This window comes from Hypanus sabinus, unplaced genomic scaffold, assembly GCF_030144855.1.
Source record: "Hypanus sabinus isolate sHypSab1 unplaced genomic scaffold, sHypSab1.hap1 scaffold_1941, whole genome shotgun sequence".
NCBI classification, from domain to species: Eukaryota; Metazoa; Chordata; class Chondrichthyes; order Myliobatiformes; family Dasyatidae; genus Hypanus; species Hypanus sabinus.
In genome coordinates this window covers 14,841-38,326 of record NW_026780038.1, presented here as the reverse complement: position 1 = coordinate 38,326, position 23,486 = coordinate 14,841, and the positions used below count along the sequence as shown (strand labels likewise).

The following is a 23,486-nucleotide window of genomic DNA, read 5'->3' as shown; positions in this document are numbered from 1 at the left end:
AAATGAGACAATGTTTTTCAGGACCATGACACAGTACAAAAAACTAGACTGAACTAAAAACAACACAGAGAAAGCTACACTAGACTACAGACCTACCCAGGACTGCGTAAAGTGCACAAAAACCATGCAGGCATTACAATTAATAATTAACAGGACAATAGGGCAGTAAGGTGTCAGTCCAGACTCTGGGTATTGAGGAGTCTGATAGCTTGGGGGAAGAAACTGTTACACAGTCTGGTTGTGAGAGCCCGAATGCTTCGGAGCCATTTCCCAGACGGCAGGAGGGAGAAGAGTTTGTATGGGGGGTGTGTGGGGTCCTTCATAATGCTGTTTGCTTTGCGGATGTAGCGTGTAGTGTAAATGTCTGTGATGGCGGGGAGAGAGACCCCGATGATCTTCTCAGCTGACCTCACTATCCGCTGCAGGGTCTTGCGATCCGAGATGGTGGAATTCCCGAACCGGGCAGTGATGCAGCTGCTCAGGATGCTCTCAGTACAACCCCTGGAGAATGTGATGAGGATGGGGGTGGGAGATGGACTTTCCTCAGCCTTCGCAGAAAGTAGAGATGCTGCTGGGCTTTCTTTGCTAAGGAGCTGGTGTTGAGGGACCAGGTGAGATTCTCCGTCAGGTGAACACCAAGAAATTCGGTGCTCTTTACGATCTCTACCGAGGAGCTGTCGATGTTCAGCGGGGAGTGGTCGCTCCGTGCCCTCCTGAAGTCAATAACCATCTCTTTTGTTCACATTCAGAGACAGGTTGTTGGCTCTGCACTCACAGGGACACAGTTGTGGTCACACAGAGACAGAGAGACACACAGACGGTCACACAGAGACACACAGACACGGTCACACAGAGACAGAGGGAGACACACAGACGGTCACACAGAGACAGAGAGACACACAGACGGTCACACAGAGACACACAGACATGGTCACACAGAGACAGAGACGGTCACACAGACAGACACGGTCACACAGAGACAGAGGGAGACACACAGACGGTCATACAGAGACAGAGAGACACACAGACGGTCACACAGAGACACACAGACACGGTCACACAGAGACAGACAGACGGTCACACAGAGACACAGACACGGTCACACAGAGACAGAGACACACAGACGGTCACACAGAGACACACAGACAGACGCACGCTGTAGGTACAGAGACAGAGTCTCGCTGACGGACCGTGTGTGCTCTGCCCGCAGTCGATGGTCTCCGTGTTCAAGTCGTCTGCGTCCGCGGACAAGGTGGTGGAACTCTGCAAGCTGGTGTTGGACAAGAGCGGAGACCGACTGCTTGTCCAGTTCCTGTGCCGGCACGGTGAGACAGCGACGGGGGGGGCGCGTGGGAGACAACGGCGGGGCGCGTGGGAGAGAGGGGCACGGTGAGACAGCGGCGGGGCGCGTGGGAGAGAGGGGCACGGTGAGACAGCGGCGGGGCGCGTGGGAGAGAGGGGCACGGTGAGACAGCGGCGGGGCGCGTGGGAGAGAGGGGCGCGTGGGAGTGAGGGGCGCGTGGGAGTGAGGGGCGCGTGGGAGAGAGGGGCACGGTGAGACAGCGACGGGGCGCGTGGGAGTGGGGCGCGTGGGAGTGAGGGGCGCGTGGGAGTGAGGGGCGCGTGGGAGTGAGGGGCGCGTGGGAGAGAGGGGCACGGTGAGACAGCGACGGGGCGCGTGGGAGTGGGGCACGTGGGAGAGAGGGGCACGGTGAGACAGCGATGGGGCGCGTGGGAGAGAGGGGCGCGTGGGAGAGAGGGGCGCGTGGGAGTGAGGGGCACGTGGGAGAGAGGGGCACGGTGAGACAGCGACGGGGCGCGTGGGAGAGAGGGGCACGGTGAGACAGCGACGGGGTGCGTGGGAGAGAGAGGCACGGTGAGACAGCGACGGGGCGCGTGGGAGAGAGGGGCACGGTGAGACAGCGACGGGGCGCGTGGGAGTGAGGGGCGCGTGGGAGTGAGGGGCACGGTGAGACAGCGACGGGGCGCGTGGGAGAGAGGGGCACGGTGAGACAGTGACGGGGCGCGTGGGAGAGAGGGGCACGTGGGAGAGAGCGGCACGGTGAGACAGCGACGGGGCGCGTGGGAGAGAGGGGCACGGTGAGACAGCGACGGGGCGCGTGGGAGAGAGGGGCACGGTGAGACAGCGACGGGGCGCGTGGGAGAGAGGGGCACGGTGAGACAGCGACGGGGCGCGTGGGAGAGAGGGGCGCGTGGGAGAGAGGGGCACGTGGGAGAGAGGGGCACGTGGGAGAGAGGGGCGCGGTGAGACAGCGACGGGGCGCGTGGGAGTGAGGGGCACGGTGAGACAGCGACGGGGCGCGTGGGAGAGAGCGGCGGGGCGCGTGGGAGTGAGGGGCACGTGGGAGAGAGGGGCACGGTGAGACAGCGACGGGGCGCGTGGGAGAGAGGGGCGCGTGGGAGAGAGGGGCACGTGGGAGAGAGGGGCACGGTGAGACAGCGACGGGGCGCGTGGGAGAGAGGGGCGCGTGGGAGAGAGGGGCGCGTGGGAGAGAGGGGCGCGTGGGAGAGAGGGGCGCGTGGGAGAGAGGGGCGCGTGGGAGAGAGGGGTGCGTGGGAGAGAGGGGCGCGTGGGAGAGAGGGGCACGGTGAGACAGCGACGGGGTGCGTGGGAGAGAGAGGCACGGTGAGACAGCGACGGGGCACGTGGGAGAGAGAGGCACGGTGAGACAGCGACGGGGCGCGTGGGAGAGAGGGGCACGTGGGAGAGAGGGGCGCGTGGGAGAGAGGGGCACGGTGAGACAGCGACGGGGCGCGTGGGAGAGAGGGGCACGGTGAGACAGCGACGGGGCGCGTGGGAGAGAGGGGCACGTGGGAGAGAGGGGCGCGTGGGAGAGAGGGGCGCGTGGGAGAGAGGGGCACGGTGAGACAGCGACGGGGCGCGTGGGAGAGAGGGGCACGGTGAGACAGCGACGGGGCGCGTGGGAGAGAGGGGCACGTGGGAGAGAGCAGCACGGTGAGACAGCGACGGGGCGCGTGGGAGAGAGGGGCACGGTGAGACAGCGACGGGGCGTGTGGGAGAGAGGGGCACGGTGAGACAGCGACGGGGCGCGTGGGAGAGAGGGGCACGATGAGACAGCGACGGGGCACGTGGGAGAGAGGGGCACGGTGAGACAGCGACGGGGCGCGTGGGAGAGAGGGGCACGGTGAGACAGCGACGGGGCACGTGGGAGGGAGGGGCGCGTGGGAGAGAGGGGCACGGTGAGACAGCGACGGGGCGCGTGGGAGAGAGGGGCGCGTGGGAGAGAGGGGCGCGGTGAGACAGCGACGGGGCGCGTGGGAGAGAGGGGCACGATGAGACAGCGACGGGGCACGAGGGAGAGAGGGGCACGGTGAGACAGCGACGGGGCGCGTGGGAGAGAGGGGCACGGTGAGACAGCGACGGGGTGCGTGGGAGAGAGGGGCACGGTGAGACAGCGACGGGGCGCGTGGGAGAGAGGGGCACGGTGAGACAGCGACGGGGCGCGTGGGAGAGAGGGGCACGGTGAGACAGCGACGGGGCGCGTGGGAGAGAGGGGCACGGTGAGACAGCGACGGGGCGCGTGGGAGAGAGAGGCACGGTGAGACAGCGACGGGGCGCGTGGGAGAGAGAGGCACGGTGAGACAGCGACGGGGCGCGTGGGAGAGAGGGGCACGGTGAGACAGCGACGGGGCGCGTGGGAGAGAGGGGCGCGTGGGAGAGAGGGGCACGGTGAGACAGCGACGGGGCGCGTGGGAGAGAGGGGCGCATGGGAGAGAGGGGCACGTGGGAGAGAGGGGCACGGTGAGACAGCGACGGGGCGCGTGGGAGAGAGGGGCGCGTGGGAGAGAGGGGCACGGTGAGACAGCGACGGGGCGCGTGGGAGAGAGGCACGGTGAGACAGCGACGGGGTGCGTGGGAGAGAGGGGCACGGTGAGACAGCGACGGGGCGCGTGGGAGAGAGGGGCACGGTGAGACAGCGACGGGGCGCGTGGGAGAGAGGGGCACGTGGGAGGGAGGGGCACGGTGAGACAGCGACGGGGCGCGTGGGAGAGAGGGGCACGGTGAGACAGCGACGGGGCGCGTGGGAGAGAGGGGCACGGTGAGACAGCGACGGGGCGCGTGGGAGAGAGGGGCACGGTGAGACAGCGACGGGGCGCGTGGGAGAGAGGGGCGCGTGGGAGAGAGGGGCACGGTGCAGCGACGGGGCGCGTGGGAGAGAGGGGCGAGTGGGAGAGAGGGGCACGGTGAGACAGCGGCGGGGCGCGTGGGAGAGAGGGGCGCGGTGAGACAGCGACGGGGCGCGTGGGAGAGAGGGGCACGGTGAGACAGCGACGGGGCGCGTGGGAGAGAGGGGCACGATGAGACAGCGACGGGGCACGTGGGAGAGAGGGGCACGGTGAGACAGCGACGGGGCGCGTGGGAGAGAGGGGCACGGTGAGACAGCGACGGGGCACGTGGGAGGGAGGGGCGCGTGGGAGAGAGGGGCACGGTGAGACAGCGACGGGGCGCGTGGGAGAGAGGGGCGCGTGGGAGAGGGGCGCGTGGGAGAGAGGGGCACGTGGGAGAGAGGGGCGCGTGGGAGAGAGGGGCACGGTGAGACAGCGACGGGGCGCGTGGGAGAGAGGGGCACGGTGAGACAGCGACGGGGCGCGTGGGAGAGAGGGGCACGGTGAGACAGCGACTGGGCACGTGGGAGAGAGGGGCGCGTGGGAGAGAGGGGCGCGGTGAGACAGCGACGGGGCGCGTGGGAGAGAGAGGCACGGTGAGACAGCGACGGGGCGCGTGGGAGAGAGAGGCACGGTGAGACAGCGACGGGGCGCGTGGGAGAGAGGGGCACGGTGAGACAGCGACGGGGCGCGTGGGAGAGAGGGGCACGGTGAGACAGCGACGGGGCGCGTGGGAGAGAGGGGCGCATGGGAGAGAGGGGCACGTGGGAGAGAGGGGCACGGTGAGACTGCGACGGGGCGCGTGGGAGAGAGGGGCGCATGGGAGAGGGGCACGGTGAGACAGCGACGGGGCGCGTGGGAGAGAGGCACGGTGAGACAGCGACGGGGTGCGTGGGAGAGAGGGGCACGGTGAGACAGCGACGGGGCGCGTGGGAGAGAGGGCACGGTGAGACAGCGACGGGGCGCGTGGGAGAGAGGGGCACGGTGAGACAGCGACGGGGCGCGTGGGAGAGAGGGGCACGTGGGAGGGAGGGGCACGGTGAGACAGCGACGGGGCGCGTGGGAGAGAGGGGCACGGTGAGACAGCGACGGGGCGCGTGGGAGAGAGGGGCACGGTGAGACAGCGACGGGGCGCGTGGGAGAGAGGGGCGCGGTGAGACAGCGACGGGGCGCGTGGGAGAGAGGGGCACGGTGCAGCGACGGGGCGCGTGGGAGAGAGGGGCGCGTGGGAGAGAGGGGCACGGTGAAGACAGCGGCGGGGCGCGTGGGAGAGAGGGGCGCGGTGAGACAGCGACGGGGCGCGTGGGAGAGAGGGGCACGGTGAGACAGCGACGGGGCGCGTGGGAGAGAGGGGCACGGTGCAGCGACGGGGCGCGTGGGAGAGGGGCGCGTGGGAGAGAGGGGCACGGTGAGACAGCGGCGGGGCGCGTGGGAGAGAGAGGCACGGTGAGACAGCGACGGGGCGCGTGGGAGAGAGGGGCACGGTGAGACAGCGACGGGGCGCGTGGGAGAGAGGCACGGTGAGACAGCGACGGGGCGCGTGGGAGAGAGGGGCGCGGTGAGACAGCGACGGGGCGCGTGGGAGAGAGGGGCGCGGTGAGACAGCGACGGGGCGCGTGGGAGAGAGGGGCGCGGTGAGACAGCGACGGGGCGCGTGGGAGAGAGGGGCGCGGTGAGACAGCGACGGGGCGCGTGGGAGAGAGGGGCACGGTGAGACAGCGACGGGGCGCGTGGGAGAGAGGGGCGCGGTGAGACAGCGACGGGGCGCGTGGGAGAGAGGGGCGCGGTGAGACAGCGACGGGGCGCGTGGGAGAGAGGGGCACGGTGAGACAGCGACGGGGCGCGTGGGAGAGAGGGGCACGGTGAGACAGCGACGGGGCGCGTGGGAGAGAGGGGCACGTGGGAGAGAGGGGCACGGTGAGACAGCGACGGGGCGCGTGGGAGAGAGGGGCACGGTGAGACAGCGACGGGGCGCGTGGGAGAGAGGGGCACGGTGAGACAGCGACGGGGCGCGTGGGAGAGAGGGGCACGGTGAGACAGCGACGGGGCGCGTGGGAGAGAGTGGCACGGTGAGACAGCGACGGGGCACGTGGGAGGGAGGGGCGCGTGGGAGAGAGGGGCACGGTGAGACAGCGACGGGGCGCGTGGGAGAGAGGGGCGCGTGGGAGAGGGGCGCGTGGGAGAGAGGGGCACGTGGGAGAGAGGGGCGCGTGGGAGAGAGGGGCACGGTGAGACAGCGACGGGGCGCGTGGGAGAGAGGGGCACGGTGAGACAGCGACGGGGCGCGTGGGAGAGAGGGGCACGGTGAGACAGCGACTGGGCACGTGGGAGAGAGGGGCGCGTGGGAGAGAGGGGCGCGGTGAGACAGCGACGGGGCGCGTGGGAGAGAGAGGCACGGTGAGACAGCGACGGGGCGCGTGGGAGAGAGAGGCACGGTGAGACAGCGACGGGGCGCGTGGGAGAGAGGGGCACGGTGAGACAGCGACGGGGCGCGTGGGAGAGAGGGGCACGGTGAGACAGCGACGGGGCGCGTGGAGAGAGGGGCGCATGGGAGAGAGGGGCACGTGGGAGAGAGGGGCACGGTGAGACTGCGACGGGGCGCGTGGGAGAGAGGGGCGCATGGGAGAGGGGCACGGTGAGACAGCGACGGGGCGCGTGGGAGAGAGGCACGGTGAGACAGCGACGGGGTGCGTGGGAGAGAGGGGCACGGTGAGACAGCGACGGGGCGCGTGGGAGAGAGGGGCACGGTGAGACAGCGAACGGGGCGCGTGGGAGAGAGGGGCACGGTGAGACAGCGACGGGGCGCGTGGGAGAGAGGGGCACGTGGGAGGGAGGGGCACGGTGAGACAGCGACGGGGCGCGTGGGAGAGAGGGGCACGGTGAGACAGCGACGGGGCGCGTGGGAGAGAGGGGCACGGTGAGACAGCGACGGGGCGCGTGGGAGAGAGGGGCGCGGTGAGACAGCGACGGGGCGCGTGGGAGAGAGGGGCACGGTGCAGCGACGGGGCGCGTGGGAGAGAGGGGCGCGTGGGAGAGAGGGGCACGGTGAGACAGCGGCGGGGCGCGTGGGAGAGAGGGGCGCGGTGAGACAGCGACGGGGCGCGTGGGAGAGAGGGGCACGGTGAGACAGCGACGGGGCGCGTGGGAGAGAGGGGCACGGTGCAGCGACGGGGCGCGTGGGAGAGGGGCGCGTGGGAGAGAGGGGCACGGTGAGACAGCGGCGGGGCGCGTGGGAGAGAGAGGCACGGTGAGACAGCGACGGGGCGCGTGGGAGAGAGGGGCACGGTGAGACAGCGACGGGGCGCGTGGGAGAGAGGCACGGTGAGACAGCGACGGGGCGCGTGGGAGAGAGGGGCGCGGTGAGACAGCGACGGGGCGCGTGGGGAGAGAGGGGCACGGTGAGACAGCGACGGGGCGCGTGGGAGAGAGGGGCGCGGTGAGACAGCGACGGGGCGCGTGGGAGAGAGGGGCGCGGTGAGACAGCGACGGGGCGCGTGGGAGAGAGGGGCGCGTGGGAGAGAGGGGCACGGTGAGACAGCGACGGGGCGCGTGGGAGAGAGGGGCACGGTGAGACAGCGACGGGGCGCGTGGAAGAGAGGGGCGCGGTGAGACAGCGACGGGGCGCGTGGGAGAGAGGGGCGCGGTGGGAGAGAGGGGCGCGTGGGAGAGAGGGGCACGGTGAGACAGCGACGGGGCGCGTGGAAGAGAGGGGCACGTGGGAGAGAGGGGCGCGTGGGAGAGAGGGGCGCGTGCGAGAGAGGGGCACGGTGAGACAGCGACGGGGCGATTGGGAGAGAGGTGCGGGGCGCGTGGGAGAGAGGGGCGCGTGGGAGAGAGGGGCGCGTGGGAGAGAGGGGCGCGTGGGAGAGAGGGGCGCGTGGGAGAGAGGGGCGCGTGCGAGAGAGGGGGAGCTACATTGGTGTGCGCAGGAGGGAGCTGTGTGTGTCTCTGCTCACCGTGCTCATCTCTCTGTCGGTCACCCCTCCTCCCTGTCGTCCCCACCTCTCCCTGCCTTCTCTCTCCCACTCCTGCCCACCTCTCCCTGCCCCGTGCCCACCTCTCCCTGCCCCGTGCCCACCTCTCCCTGCCCCGTGTCCTCTCTCCCTGCCCCGTGTCCTCTCTCCCTGCCCCGTGCCCTCTCTCCCTGCCCCGTGTCCTCTCTCCCTGCCCCGTGTCCTCTCTCCCTGCCCCGTGCCCTCTCTCCCTGCCCCCTGCCCTCTCTCCCTGCCCCTTGCCCTCTCCCTGCCCCCCTGCCCCGTGCCCTCTCTCCCTGCCCCTTGCCCTCTCCCTGCCCCCCTGCCCCGTGCCCTCTCTCCCTGCCCCGTGCCCTCTCTCCCTGCCCCGTGCCCTCTCTCCCTGCCCCGTGCCCTCTCTCCCTGCCCCCTGCCCTCTCTCCCTGCCCCCTGCCCTCTCTCCCTGCCCCGTGCCCTCTCTCCCTGCCCCGTGCCCTCTCTCCCTGCCCCCGTGCCCTCTCTCCCTGCCCCCTGCCCTCTCTCCCTGCCCCCCTGCCCTGTGCCCTCTGTCCCTGCCCCCTGCCCTCTCTCCCTGCCCCGTGCCCTCTCTCCCTGCCCCCCTGCCCCGTGCCCTCTCTCCCTGCCCCCGTGCCCTCTCTCCCTGCCCCCTGCCCTCTCTCCCTGCCCCCCTGCCCTGTGCCCTCTGTCCCTGCCCCCTGCCCTCTCTCCCTGCCCCGTGCCCTCTCTCCCTGCCCCCCTGCCCCGTGCCCTCTGTCCCTGCCCCGTGCCCTCTCTCCCGCAGGCATCACCAGGACCCACAACCTCTGCCTGACGGACTCTGAGACGCTGGAGGCCGTCTACTCCGAGCAGGACTGCGGGAACAGCCTCTGCGCTCAGCCCAGGTGAGGAGGCGTCGACCCGGGTTGTGTTAAAGTCCAGGGCTCCCCCCGCCCCCCAGGTGGACGCACGGGGGTAGGGGGGGGACGGACCTGCTTCTCAACCGTCCGACGGACCCCGACAGCACCAATTCCGCCCAGACCTAACCCTGGGACCGTTCCCAACCAGCCTCCCGACGGAGGGTACGGGCGGGTTGATTCCAATGCCCCGAGAGAGGGTTGGAAAAGGGTCGATATCGATATCTGTAATCCGCCCTGATCTGTTATTCGATATATAAACTCCCCGAACCCCTGGATTAGATCCCAGTCTGTAACCCACTCCCGGGGATCTGTTATTCTATATATAAACCCCCGAACCCCTGGATTAGATCCCAGCCTGTAACCCACTCCCGGGGATCTGTTATTCTGTATATAAACCCTCCGAACCCCTGGATTAGATCCCAGTCTGTAACCCACTCCCGGGGATCTGTTATTCTGTATATAAACCCCCTGAACCCCTGGATTAGATCCCAGTCTGTAACCCACTCCCGGGGATCTGTTATTCTGTATATAAACCCCCTGAACCCCTGGATTAGATCCCAGTCTGTAACCCACTCCCAGGGGTCTGTTATTCTGTATATAAACCCCCCTGAACCCCCGGATTAGATCCCAGTCTGTAATCCACTCCCGGGGATCTGTTATTCTGTATATAAACCCCCTGAACCCCTGGATTAGATCCCAGTCTGTAACCCACCCCCGGGGATCTGTTATTCTGTATATAAACCCTCCCCTGAACCCCCGGATTAGATCCCAGTTTGTAACCCACTCCCGGGGATCTGTTATTCTGTATATAAACCCCCCGAACCACTGGATTAGATCCCAGCCTGTAACCCACTCCCGGGGATCTGTTATTCTATATATAAACCCCCCGAACCCCCGGATTAGATCCCAGTCTGTAACCCACTCCCGGGGATTTGTTATTCTGTATATAAACCCCCCCGAACCCCTGGATTAGATCCCAGTCTGTAACCCACTCCCGGGGATCTGTTATTTTATACACAGTGAATTCCATTTAATTTGGCCATCAGTTCATCTGGGGAGCTGTTTATTTGGGACAACGCTTGAAGAACAGAAACTAATGGAGAAAATGGCGGTATTCTTTTCATTTATTTGGGACGCTCAGTCGGGTCAGGAGACGACTGCCGAATCGGTTCCAATTAGTGTTGCTTGTACTTGCGTGGTCATTAGATTGTGCTCTGAACTGTGCTCAGAGCAAACAGTTTTTAAGGAAGTCTGAGTTAGTGTTCAAAAAGCAGTGATTTTGTCACTGATAGTGAGAAATAAACAGTAACACAACTTTGCTCACAGCCGTTTCAAATATTCAGGCTTGGGAATCCCAGAAACGGCCAGGAATCAAATGAAAATAACTTCACTCCTTCAATTAGTTAGGAACTGCAAAGAATTTGAAGGTATCGTCAAGTCAATCGTCTTGAATGTTCCAGTGAAAAGGAAGATTTGGAGGGTGCTGTTGTAGGAAGGCAGAGCGTTATCTGCCCCGGGTGTCTGCAGTGATTTAGCTCATTCACAGTCAATCAAGAGAACAGGACAACCTACACTGTGTGAATTCCTCTCTCCACAACTATTAGGGACTAATGCACAGTTTCATGGTACTGCAGTAGTATTGACAGTGGTCTGATTTGTTCGATACTTCATTTAAATGGTAAGACTCTGGGTAGTGTGGAGGATCAGAGGGATCTTGGGGTCCGAGTCCATAGGACGCTCAAAGCAGCTGCACAGGTTGACTCTGTGGTTAAGAAGGCGTACGGTGTATTGGCCTTCATCAATCGTGGAACTGAATTCAGGAGCCGAGAGGTAATGTTGCAGCTATATAGGACCCTGGTCAGACCTCACTTGGAGTACTGTGCTCAGTTCTGGTCGCCTCACTACAGGAAGGATGTGGAAGCCATAGAAAGGGTGCAGAGGAGATTTACAAGGATGTTGCCTGGATTGGGGAGCAGGCTGCATGAGAACAGGTTGAGTGAACTCGGCCTTTTCTCCTCGGAGCGACAGAGGATGAGAGGTGACCTGATAGAGGTGTACAAGATGATGAGAGGCATTGATCGTGTGGATAGTCAGAGGCTTTTCCCCGGGGAGAAGGACTGGGGTTGAGGAGGAGAGAGGAAAAAAAAAGGATCGGCCATGATTGATTGGCGGGGCAGACTTGATGGCCTAGTTCTGCCCCTGTGTCTTAGTGTCTTACAGGCAACAGGTGCAGGAGTCGGCCATTCGGCCCTTCTCACTGACCATCCACAATCAGTACCCTGTTCCTGCCCTCTCCCCATATCCCTCGACCCCGCTATCTATAAGAGCTCTATCTAACTCTCTCTTGAATGCATCCAGAGACTTGGCCTCCACTGCCCTCTGGGGCAGAGCATTCCACAGATCCACCACTCTCTGGGTGAAAACGTTTTTCCGCATCTCTGTTCTAAATGGCCTACCCCTTATTCTTAAACTGTGGCCTCTGGTTCTGGACTCACCCATCAGCGGGAACATGCTTCCTGCCTCCAGCGTGTCCAATCCCTTAATAATCTTATATGTTTCAATCAGATCCCCTCTCATCCTTCTAAATTCCAGTGTGTACAAGCCCAGTCGCTCCAATCTTTCAACATATGACAGTCTAGGAATAATGGTGCATAGTTCCCTGAAGGTGGAGTCTCATGTAGATAGGGTGGTGAAGAAGGCTTTTGGAACGCTGGCCTTTATAAATCAGAGCATTGAGTACAGAAGTTGGGATGTAATGTTAAAATTGTACAAGGCATTGGTAAGGCCAAATTTGGAATATTGTGTACAGTTCTGGTCACCGAATTATAGGAAAGATATCAATAAATTAGAGAGAGTGCAGAGACGATTTACTAGGATGTTACCTGGGTTTCAGCACTTAAGTTACAGAGAAAGTTTGAACAAATTAGGTCTCTATTCATTGGAGCGTAGAAGGTTGAGGGGGGATTTGATCGAGGTATTTAAAATGATGAGGGGGATAGATAGAGTTGACGTGGATAGGCTTTTTCCATTGAGAGTAGGGGAGATTCAAACAAGAGGACATGAGTTGAGAGTTAGGGGGCAAAAGTTTAGGGGTAACACAAGGGGGAATTTCTTTACTCATAGAGTGGCAGCTGTGTGGAACGAGCTTCCAGTAGAAGTGGTAGAGGCAGGTTCGGTATTGTCATTTAAAGTAAAATTGGATAGGTATATGGACAGGAAAGGAATGGAGGGTTATGGGCTGAGTGGGACTAGGTGAGAGTAAGTGTTTGGCACGGACTAGAAGGGCCGAGATGGCCTGTTTCCGTGTTGTAATTGTTATATGGTTCTAAATGGCCTACCCCTTATTCTTAAACTGTGGCCTCTGGTTCTGGACTCACCCATCAGCGGGAACATGCTTCCTGCATCCAGCGTGTTCAATCCCTTAATAATCTTATATGTTTCAATCAGATCCCCTCTCATCCTTCTAAATTCCAGTGTGTACAAGCCCAGTCGCTCCAATCTTTCAACATATGACAGTCCCACCATTCCGGGAATTAACCTCGTGAACCTACGGAGAGGGGGGGCTGCCCTTTGATCACTGGGGGGGGGATCACTGTGATACGGAGAGGGGGGGCTGCCCTTTGATCACTGGGGGGGATCACTGTGATACGGAGAGGGGGGGCTGCCCTTTGATCACTGGAGGGGATCACTGTGATACGGAGAGGGGGGGCTGCCCTTTGATCACTGGGGGGGATCACTGTGATACGGAGAGGGGGGGCTGCCCTTTGATCACTGGAGGGGATCACTGTGATACGGAGAGGGGGGGCTGCCCTTTGATCACTGGGGGGGGATCACTGTGATACGGAGAGGGGGGGCTGCCCTTTGATCACTGGGGGGGGAATCACTGTGATACGGAGAGGGGGGGCTGCCCTTTGATCACTGGGGGGGGAATCACTGTGATACGGAGAGGGGGGGCTGCCCTTTGATCACTGGGGGGGGATCTGTGATACGGAGAGGGGGGCTGCCCTTTGATCACTGGGGGGGATCACTGTGATACGGAGAGGGGGGGCTGCCCTATGATCACTGGGGGGGATCACTGTGATACGGAGAGGGGGGGCTGCCCTTTGATCACTGGGGGGGATCACTGTGATACGGAGAGGAGGGGGCTGCCCTTTGATCACTGGGGGGGGATCACTGTGATACGGAGAGGGGGGGCTGCCCTTTGATCACTGGGGGGGGATCACTGTGATACGGAAAGGGGGGGCTGCCCTTTGATCACTGGGGGGGATCACTGTGATACGGAGAGGGGGGGCTGCCCTTTGATCACTGGGGGGGTCACTGTGATACGGAGAGGGGGGGCTGCCCTTTGATCACTGGGGGGATCACTGTGATACGGAGAGGGGGGGCTGCCCTTTGATCACTGGGGGGATCACTGTGATACGGAGAGGGGGGGGCTGCCCTTTGATCACTGGGGGGGATCACTGTGATACGGAGAGGGGGGGCTGCCCTTTGATCACTGGGGGAGGATCACTGTGATATGGAGAGGGGGGGCTGCCCTTTGATCACTGGGGGGGATCTGTGATACGGGGAGTGGGGGCTGCCCTTTGATCACTGGGGGGGATCACTGTGATACGGAGAGGGGGGGCTGCCCTTTGATCACTGGGGGGGATAACTGTGATACGGAGGGGGGGCTGCCCTTTGATCACTGGGGGGGGATCACTGTGATACGGAGAGGGGGGGCTGCCCTTTGATCACTGGGGGGGGGATCACTGTGATACGGAGAGGGGGGGCTGCCCTTCAATCACTGGGGGGATCACTGTGATACGGAGAGGGGGGGCTGCCCTTTGATCACTGGGGGGATCACTGTGATACGGAGAGGGGGGGCTGCCCTTTGATCATTGGGGGGATCACTGTGATACGGAGAGGGGGGGCTGCCCTTTGATCACTGGGGGGGGATCACTGTGATACGGAGAGGGGGGGGCTGCCCTTTGATCACTGGGGGGGGGATCACTGTGATACGGAGGGGGGGGCTGCCCTTTGATCACTGGGGGGGATCACTGTGATACGGAGAGGGGGGGCTGCCCTTTGATCACTGGGGGGGTCACTGTGATACGGAGAGGGGGGGGCTGCCCTTTGATCACTGGGGGGATCACTGTGATACGGAGAGGGGGGGCTGCCCTTTGATCACTGGGGGGATCACTGTGATACGGAGAGGGGGGGGCTGCCCTTTGATCACTGGGGGGGATCACTGTGATACGGAGAGGGGGGGCTGCCCTTTGATCACTGGGGGAGGATCACTGTGATATGGAGAGGGGGGGCTGCCCTTTGATCACTGGGGGGGATCTGTGATACGGAGAGGGGGGGGCTGCCCTTTGATCACTGGGGGGGATCACTGTGATACGGAGAGGGGGGGCTGCCCTTTGATCACTGGGGGAGGATCACTGTGATATGGAGAGGGGGGGCTGCCCTTTGATCACAGGGGGGGATCACTGTGATACGGAGTGGGGGCTGCCCTTTGATCACTGGGGGGGATCACTGTGATACGGAGGGGGGGGCTGCCCTTTGATCACTGGGGGGGGATCACTGTGATACGGAGAGGGGGGGCTGCCCTTTGATCACTGGGGGGGGGGATCACTGTGATACGGAGAGGGGGGGCTGCCCTTCAATCACTGGGGGGATCACTGTGATACGGAGAGGGGGGGCTGCCCTTTGATCACTGGGGGGGGAATCACTGTGATACGGAGAGGGGGGGCTGCCCTTTGATCACTGGGGGGGGATCACTGTGATACGGAGAGGGGGGGCTGCCCTTTGATCACTGGGGGGGGATCACTGTGATACGGAGAGGAGGGGGCTGCCCTTTGATCACTGGGGGGGATCACTGTGATACGGAGAGGGGGGGCTGCCCTTTGATCACTGGGGGGGGATCACTGTGATACGGAGAGGGGGGGCTGCCCTTTGATCACTGGGGGGGGTCACTGTGATACGGAGAGGGGGGCTGCCCTTTGATCACTGGGGGGGATCTGTGATACGGGGAGTGGGGGCTGCCCTTTGATCACTGGGGGGGATCACTGTGATACGGAGGGGGGGGCTGCCCTTTGATCACTGGGGGGGGATCACTGTGATACGGAGAGGGGGGGCTGCCCTTTGATCACTGGGGGGGGGATCACTGTGATACGGAGAGGGGGGGCTGCCCTTCAATCACTGGGGGGATCACTGTGATACGGAGAGGGGGGGCTGCCCTTTGATCACTGGGGGGGGGATCACTGTGATACGGAGAGGGGGGGGCTGCCCTTTGATCACTGGGGGGGGATCACTGTGATACGGAGTGGGGGGGCTGCCCTTTGATCACTGGGGGGGATCACTGTGATACGGAGAGGGGGGCTGCCCTTTGATCACTGGAGGGGATCACTGTGATACGGAGAGGGGGGGCTGCCCTTTGATCACTGGGGGGGATCACTGTGATACGGAGAGGGGGGGCTGCCCTTTGATCACTGGGGGGGGAATCACTGTGATACGGAGAGGGGGGGCTGCCCTTTGATCACTGGGGGGGGAATCACTGTGATACGGAGAGGGGGGGCTGCCCTTTGATCACTGGGGGGGGATCTGTGATACGGAGAGGGGGGCTGCCCTTTGATCACTGGGGGGGATCACTGTGATACGGAGAGGGGGGGCTGCCCTATGATCACTGGGGGGGATCACTGTGATACGGAGAGGGGGGGCTGCCCTTTGATCACTGGGGGGGATCACTGTGATACGGAGAGGAGGGGGCTGCCCTTTGATCACTGGGGGGGGGATCACTGTGATACGGAGAGGGGGGGCTGCCCTTTGATCACTGGGGGGGGATCACTGTGATACGGAAAGGGGGGGCTGCCCTTTGATCACTGGGGGGGATCACTGTGATACGGAGAGGGGGGGCTGCCCTTTGATCACTGGGGGGGTCACTGTGATACGGAGAGGGGGGGCTGCCCTTTGATCACTGGGGGGATCACTGTGATACGGAGAGGGGGGGCTGCCCTTTGATCACTGGGGGGATCACTGTGATACGGAGAGGGGGGGCTGCCCTTTGATCACTGGGGGAGGATCACTGTGATATGGAGAGGGGGGGCTGCCCTTTGATCACTGGGGGGGATCTGTGATACGGGGAGTGGGGGCTGCCCTTTGATCACTGGGGGGGATCACTGTGATACGGAGAGGGGGGGCTGCCCTTTGATCACTGGGGGGGATAACTGTGATACGGAGGGGGGGGCTGCCCTTTGATCACTGGGGGGGGGATCACTGTGATACGGAGAGGGGGGGCTGCCCTTTGATCACTGGGGGGGGGATCACTGTGATACGGAGAGGGGGGGCTGCCCTTCAATCACTGGGGGGATCACTGTGATACGGAGAGGGGGGGCTGCCCATTGATCACTGGGGGGGATCACTGTGATACGGAGAGGGGGGGCTGCCCTTTGATCATTGGGGGGATCACTGTGATACGGAGAGGGGGGGCTGCCCTTTGATCACTGGGGGGGGATCACTGTGATACGGAGAGGGGGGGGCTGCCCTTTGATCACTGGGGGGGGATCACTGTGATACGGAGAGGGGGGGCTGCCCTTTGATCACTGGGTGGGGATCACTGTGATACGGAGAGGGGGGGCTGCCCTTTGATCACTGGGGGGGATCACTGTGATACGGAGAGGGGGGGCTGCCCTTTGATCACTGGGGGGGTCACTGTGATACGGAGAGGGGGGGGCTGCCCTTTGATCACTGGGGGGATCACTGTGATACGGAGAGGGGGGGCTGCCCTTTGATCACTGGGGGGATCACTGTGATACGGGGAGTGGGGGCTGCCCTTTGATCACTGGGGGGGATCACTGTGATACGGAGGGGGGGGCTGCCCTTTGATCACTGGGGGGGGATCACTGTGATTCGGAGAGGGGGGGCTGCCCTTTGATCACTGGGGGGGGGGATCACTGTGATACGGAGAGGGGGGGGCTGCCCTTCAATCACTGGGGGGATCACTGTGATACGGAGAGGGGGGGGCTGCCCTTTGATCACTGGGGGGGGATCACTGTGATACGGAGAGGGGGGGCTGCCCTTTGATCACTGGGGGGGGATCACTGTGATACGGAGAGGGGGGGCTGCCCTTTGATCACTGGGGGGGGATCACTGTGATACGGAGAGGAGGGGGCTGCCCTTTGATCACTGGGGGGGATCACTGTGATACGGAGAGGGGGGGCTGCCCTTTGATCACTGGGGGGGGATCACTGTGATACGGAGAGGGGGGGCTGCCCTTTGATCACTGGGGGGGGTCACTGTGATACGGAGAGGGGGGCTGCCCTTTGATCACTGGGGGGGATAACTGTGATACGGAGAGGGGGGGCTGCCCTTTGATCACTGGGGGGGGATCACTGTGATACGGAGAGGAGGGGGCTGCCCTTTGATCACTGGGGGGGATCACTGTGATACGGAGAGGGGGGGCTGCCCTTTGATCACTGGGGGGGGATCACTGTGATACGGAGAGGGGGGGCTGCCCTTTGATCACTGGGGGGGGTCACTGTGATACGGAGAGGGGGGGGCTGCCCTTTGATCACTGGGGGGGAACACTGATACGGAGAGGGGGGGCTGCCCTTTGATCACTGGGGGGGATCACTGTGATACGGAGAGGGGGGCTGCCGTTTGATCACTGGGGGGGGATCGCTGTGATACGGAGAGGGGGGGCTGCCCTTTGATCACTGGGGGGGATCACTGTGATACGGAGAGGGGGGGGCTGCCCTTTGATCACTGGGGGGGATCACTGTGATACAGAGAGGGGGGGCTGCCCTTTGATCACTGGGGGGGTCACTGTGATACGGAGAGGGGGGGCTGCCCTTTGATCACTGGGGGGGGATCACTGTGATACGGAGAGGGGGGGCTGCCCTTTGATCACTGGGGGGGGTCACTGTGATACGGAGAGGGGGGGCTGCCCTTTGATCACTGGGGGGGATCACTGTGATACGGAGAGGGGGGGGCTGCCCTTTGATCACTGGGGGGGGGATCACTGTGATACGGAGAGGGGGGGGCTGCCCTTTGATCACTGGGGGGGGATCACTGTGATACGGAGTGGGGGGGCTGCCCTTTGATCACTGGGGGGGATCACTGTGATACGGAGAGGGGGGGGCTGCCCTTTGATCACTGGGGGGATCACTGTGATATGGAGAGGGGGGGCTGCCCTTTGATCACTGGGGGGATCACTGTGATACGGAGAGGGGGGGCTGCCCTTTGATCACTGGGGGGGGAATCACTGTGATACGGAGAGGGGGGGCTGCCCTTTGATCACTGGGGGGGGAATCACTGTGATACGGAGAGGGGGGGCTGCCCTTTGATCACTGGGGGGGGATCTGTGATACGGAGAGGGGGGCTGCCCTTTGATCACTGGGGGGGATCACTGTGATACGGAGAGGGGGGGCTGCCCTATGATCACTGGGGGGGGATCACTGTGATACGGAGAGGGGGGGCTGCCCTTTGATCACTGGGGGGGGATCACTGTGATACGGAGAGGGGGGCTGCCCTTTGATCACTGGGGGGGGATCACTGTGATACAGAGAGGGGGGGCTGCCCTTTGATCACTGGGGGGGGATCACTGTGATACGGAGAGGGAGGGCTGCCCTTTGATCACTGGGGGGGGATCACTGTGATACGGAGAGGGGGGGGCTGCCCTTTGATCACTGGGGGGGGGATCACTGTGATACGGAGAGGGGGGGCTGCCCTTTGATCACTGGGGGGGGATCACTGTGATACGGAGAGGGGGGGCTGCCCTTTGATCACTGGGGGGGGATCACTGTGATACGGAGAGGGGGGCTGCCCTTTGATCACTGGGGGGGGATCACTGTGATACAGAGAGGGGGGGCTGCCCTTTGATCACTGGGGGGGGATCACTGTGATACGGAGAGGGAGGGCTGCCCTTTGATCACTGGGGGGGGATCACTGTGATACGGAGAGGGGGGGGCTGCCCTTTGATCACTGGGGGGGGGATCACTGTGATACGGAGAGGGGGGGCTGCCCTTTGATCACTGGGGGGGATCACTGTGATACGGAGAGGGGGGGGCTGCCCTTTGATCACTGGGGGGATCACTGTGATACGGAGAGGGGGGGCTGCCCTTTGATCACTGGGGGGGGTCACTGTGATACGGAGAGGGGGGGCTGCCCTTTGTTCACTGGGGGGGGATCTGTGATACGGAGGGGGGGGCTGCCCTTTGATCACTGGGGGGGATCACTGTGATACGGAGAGGGGGGGGCTGCCCTTTGATCACTGGGGGGGGAATCACTGTGATACGGAGAGGGGGGGCTGCCCTTTGATCACTGGGGGGGGAATCACTGTGATACGGAGGGGGGGGCTGCCCTTTGATCACTGGGGGGGATCTGTGATACGGAGAGGGGGGCTGCCCTTTGATCACTGGGGGGGATCACTGTGATACGGAGAGGGGGGGCTGCCCTATGATCACTGGGGGGGATCACTGTGATACGGAGAGGGGGGGCTGCCCTTTGATCACTGGGGGGGATCACTGTGATACGGTGAGGGGGGGCTGCCCTTTGATCACTGGGGGGGGATCACTGTGATACGGAGAGGGGGGGGGCTGCCCTTTGATCACTGGGGGGGATCACTGTGATACGGAGAGGGGGGGGCTGCCCTTTGATCACTGGGGGGGTCACTGTGATATGGAGAGGGGGGGGCTGCCCTTTGATCACTGGGGGGGGATCACTGTGATACGGAGAGGGGGGGCTGCCCTTTGATCACTGGGGGGGGGATCACTGTGATACGGAGAGGGGGGGCTGCCCTTTGATCACTGGGGGGGATCACTGTGATACGGAGAGGGGGGCTGCCCTTTGATCACTGGGGGGGGTCACTGTGATACGGAGAGGGGGGGGCTGCCCTTTGATCACTGGAGGGGAACACTGATACGGAGAGGGGGGGCTGCCGTTTGATCACTGGGGGGGGATCGCTGTGATACGGAGAGGGGGGGCTGCCCTTTGATCACTGGGGGGGATCACTGTGATACGGAGAGGGGGGGGCTGCCCTTTGATCACTGGGGGGGATCACTGTGATACAGAGAGGGGGGGCTGCCCTTTGATCACTGGGGGGGGATCACTGTGATACGGAGAGGGGGGGCTGCCCTTTGATCACTGGGGGGGATCACTGTGATACGGAGAGGGGGGGCTGCCCTTTGATCACTGGGGGGGGTCACTGTGATACGGAGAGGGGGGGCTGCCCTTTGATCACTGGGGGGGATCACTGTGATACGGAGAGGGGGGGTTGCCATTTGATCACTGGGGGGGATCACTGTGATACGGAGAGGGGGGCTGCCCTTTGATCACTGGAGGGGATCACTGTGATACGGAGAGGGGGGGCTGCCCTTTGATCACTGGGGGGGGAATCACTGTGATACGGAGGGGGGGGCTGCCCTTTGATCACTGGGGGGGATCACTGTGATACGGAGAGGGGGGGCTGCCCTTTGATCACTGGGGGGGTCACTGTGATACGGAGAGGGGGGGGCTACCCTTTGATCACTGGGGGGATCACTGTGATACGGAGAGGAGGGGCTGCCCTTTGATCACTGGGGGGATCACTGTGATACCGAGAGGGGGGGGCTGCCCTTTGATCACTGGGGGAGGATCACTGTGATACGGAGAGGGGGGGCTGCCCTTTGATCACTGGGGGGGATCTGTGATACGGGGAGTGGGGGCTGCCCTTTAATCACTGGGGGATCACTGTGATACGGAGAGGGGGGGCTGCCCTTTAATCACTGGGGGGATCACTGTGATACAGAGAGGGGGGGCTGCCCTTTGATCACTGGGGGGGGATCACTGTGATACGGAGAGGGAGGGCTGCCCTTTGATCACTGGGGCGGGGATCACTGTGATACGGAGAGGGGGGGGCTGCCCTTTGATCACTGGGGGGGGATCACTGTGATACGCAGAGGGGGGGCTGCCCTTTGGTCACTGGGGGGGATCACTGTGATACGCAGAGGGGGGGCTGCCCTTTGGTCACTGGGGGGGGAATCACTGTGATACGGAGAGGGGGGGCTGCCCTTTGATCACTGGGGGGGATCTGTGATACGGAGAGGGGGGGCTGCCCTTTGATCACTGGGGGGATCACTGTGATACGGAGAGGGGGGGCTGCCCTTTGATCACTGGGGGGGATCACTGTGATACGGAGAGGGGGGGCTGCCCTATGATCACTGGGGGGGATCACTGTGATACGGAGAGGGGGGGCTGCCCTTTGATCACTGGGGGGGATCACTGTGATACGGTGAGGGGGGGCTGCCCTTTGATCACTGGGGGGGGATCACTGTGATACGGAGAGGGGGGGGCTGCCCTTTGATCACTGGGGGGGGGATCACTGTGATACGGAGAGGGGGGGCTGCACTTTGATCACTGGGGGGGGATCACTGTGATACGGAAAGGGGGGGCTGCCCTTTGATCACTGGGGGGGATCACTGTGATACGGAGAGGGGGGGCTGCCCTTTGATCACTGGGGGGGATCACTGTGATACGGAGAGGGGGGGTTGCCCTTTGATCACTGGGGGGGGATCACTGTGATACGGAGAGGGGGGGCTGCCCTTTGATCACTGGGGGGGAATCACTGTGATACGGAGAGGGGGGGCTGCCCTTTGATCACTGGGGGGGATCACTGTGATACGGAGAGGGGGGGGGCTGCCCTTTGATCACTGGGGGGGATCACTGTGATACGGAGAGGGAGGGCTGCCCTTTGATCACTGGGGGGTCACTGTGATACGGAGAGGGGGGGCTGCCCTTTGATCACTGGGGGGGGTCACTGTGATACGGAGAGGGGGTGCTGCCCTTTGATCACTGGGGGGGGTCACTGTGATACGGAGAGGGGGGGCTGCCCTTTGATCACTGGGGGGGATCACTGTGATACGGAGAGGGGGGGCTGCCCTTTGATCACTGGGGGGGGGATCACTGTGATACGGAGAGGGGGGGCTGCCCTTTGATCACTGGGGGGGGATCACTGTGATACAGAGAGGGGGGGCTGCCCTTTGATCACTGGGGGGGATCACTGTGATACGGAGAGGGGGGGGCTGCCCTTTGATCACTGGGGGGGGATCACTGTGATACGGAGAGGGGGGGCTGCCCTTTGATCACTGGGGGGGGATCACTGTGATACGGAGAGGGGGGGCTGCCCTTTGATCACTGGGGGGGATCACTGTGATACGGAGAGGGGGGGGCTGCCCTTTGATCACTGGGGGAGGATCACTGTGATACGGAGAGGGGGGGCTGCCCTTTGATCACTGGGGGGGATCTGTGGTACGGGGAGTGGGGGCTGCCCTTTAATCACTGGGGGGATCAGTGTGATACGGAGAGGGGGGGCTGCCCTTTGATCACTGGGGGGGGATCACTGTGATACGGAGAGGGGGGGCTGCCCTTTGATCACTGGGGGGGGGATCACTGTGATACGGAGAGGGGGGGCTGCCCTTTGATCACTGGGGGGGGGATCACTGTGATACGGAGAGGGGGGGCTGCCCTTCAATCACTGGGGGGATGACTATGATACGGAGAGGGGGGGCTGCCCTTTGATCACTGGGGGGGGATCACTGTGATACGGAGAGGGGGGGCAGCCCTTTGATCACTGGGGGGATCACTGTGATACGGAGAGGGGGGCTGCCCTTTGATCACTGGGGGGGGATCACTGTGATACGGAGAGGGGGGGCTGCCCTTTGTTCACTGGGGGGGGTCACTGTGATACGGAGAGGGGGGGCTGCCCTTTGATCACTGGGGGGGAACACTGATACGGAGAGGGGGGGGCTGCCCTTTGATCACTGGGGGGGGAATCACTGTGATACGGAGAGGGGGTCTGCCCTTTGATCACTGGGGGGGGAATCACTGTGATACGGAGAGGGGGGGCTGCCCTTTGATCACTGGGGGGGGATCTGTGATACGGAGAGGGGGGCTGCCCTTTGATCACTGGGGGGGATCACTGTGATACGGAGAGGGGGGGCTGCCCTATGATCACTGGGGGGGATCACTGTGATACGGAGAGGGGGGGCTGCCCTTTGATCACTGGGGGGGATCACTGTGATACGGTGAGGGGGGGCTGCCCTTTGATCACTGGGGGGGGATCACTGTGATACGGAGAGGGGGGGGCTGCCCTTTGATCACTGGGGGGGGGATCACTGTGATACGGAGAGGGGGGGCTGCCCTTTGATCACTGGGGGGGGAATCACTGTGATACGGAAAGGGGGGGCTGCACTTTGATCACTGGGGGGGATCACTGTGATACGGAGAGGGGGGGCTGCCCTTTGATCACTGGGGGGGATCACTGTGATACGGAGAGGGGGGGTTGCCCTTTGATCACTGGGGGGGGATAACTGTGATACGGAGAGGGGGGGCTGCCCTTTGATCACTGGGGGGGAATCACTATGAGACGGAGAGGGGGGGCTGCCCTTTGATCACTGGGGGGGGGATCACTGTGATACGGAGAGGGGGGGGGGGGCTGCCCTTTGATCACTGG

The 23,486-nt window shown here is 63.4% G+C and overlaps 1 protein-coding gene across 1 annotated transcript in view; it reads left to right on the top strand.

The window, feature by feature from the left end:
- The window catches only part of LOC132387526 (cell cycle checkpoint control protein RAD9A-like), a 39,493-nt gene that overhangs the window by 5,258 nt on the left and 10,749 nt on the right, over positions 1 to 23,486 (top strand). Inside the window, exons 4-5 of the mRNA XM_059959896.1 lie at positions 1,211 to 1,325; positions 8,905 to 9,004. Coding sequence (XP_059815879.1) covers positions 1,211 to 1,325; positions 8,905 to 9,004 — 215 coding nt within the window. The remainder of the gene's footprint in view (positions 1 to 1,210; positions 1,326 to 8,904; positions 9,005 to 23,486) is intronic.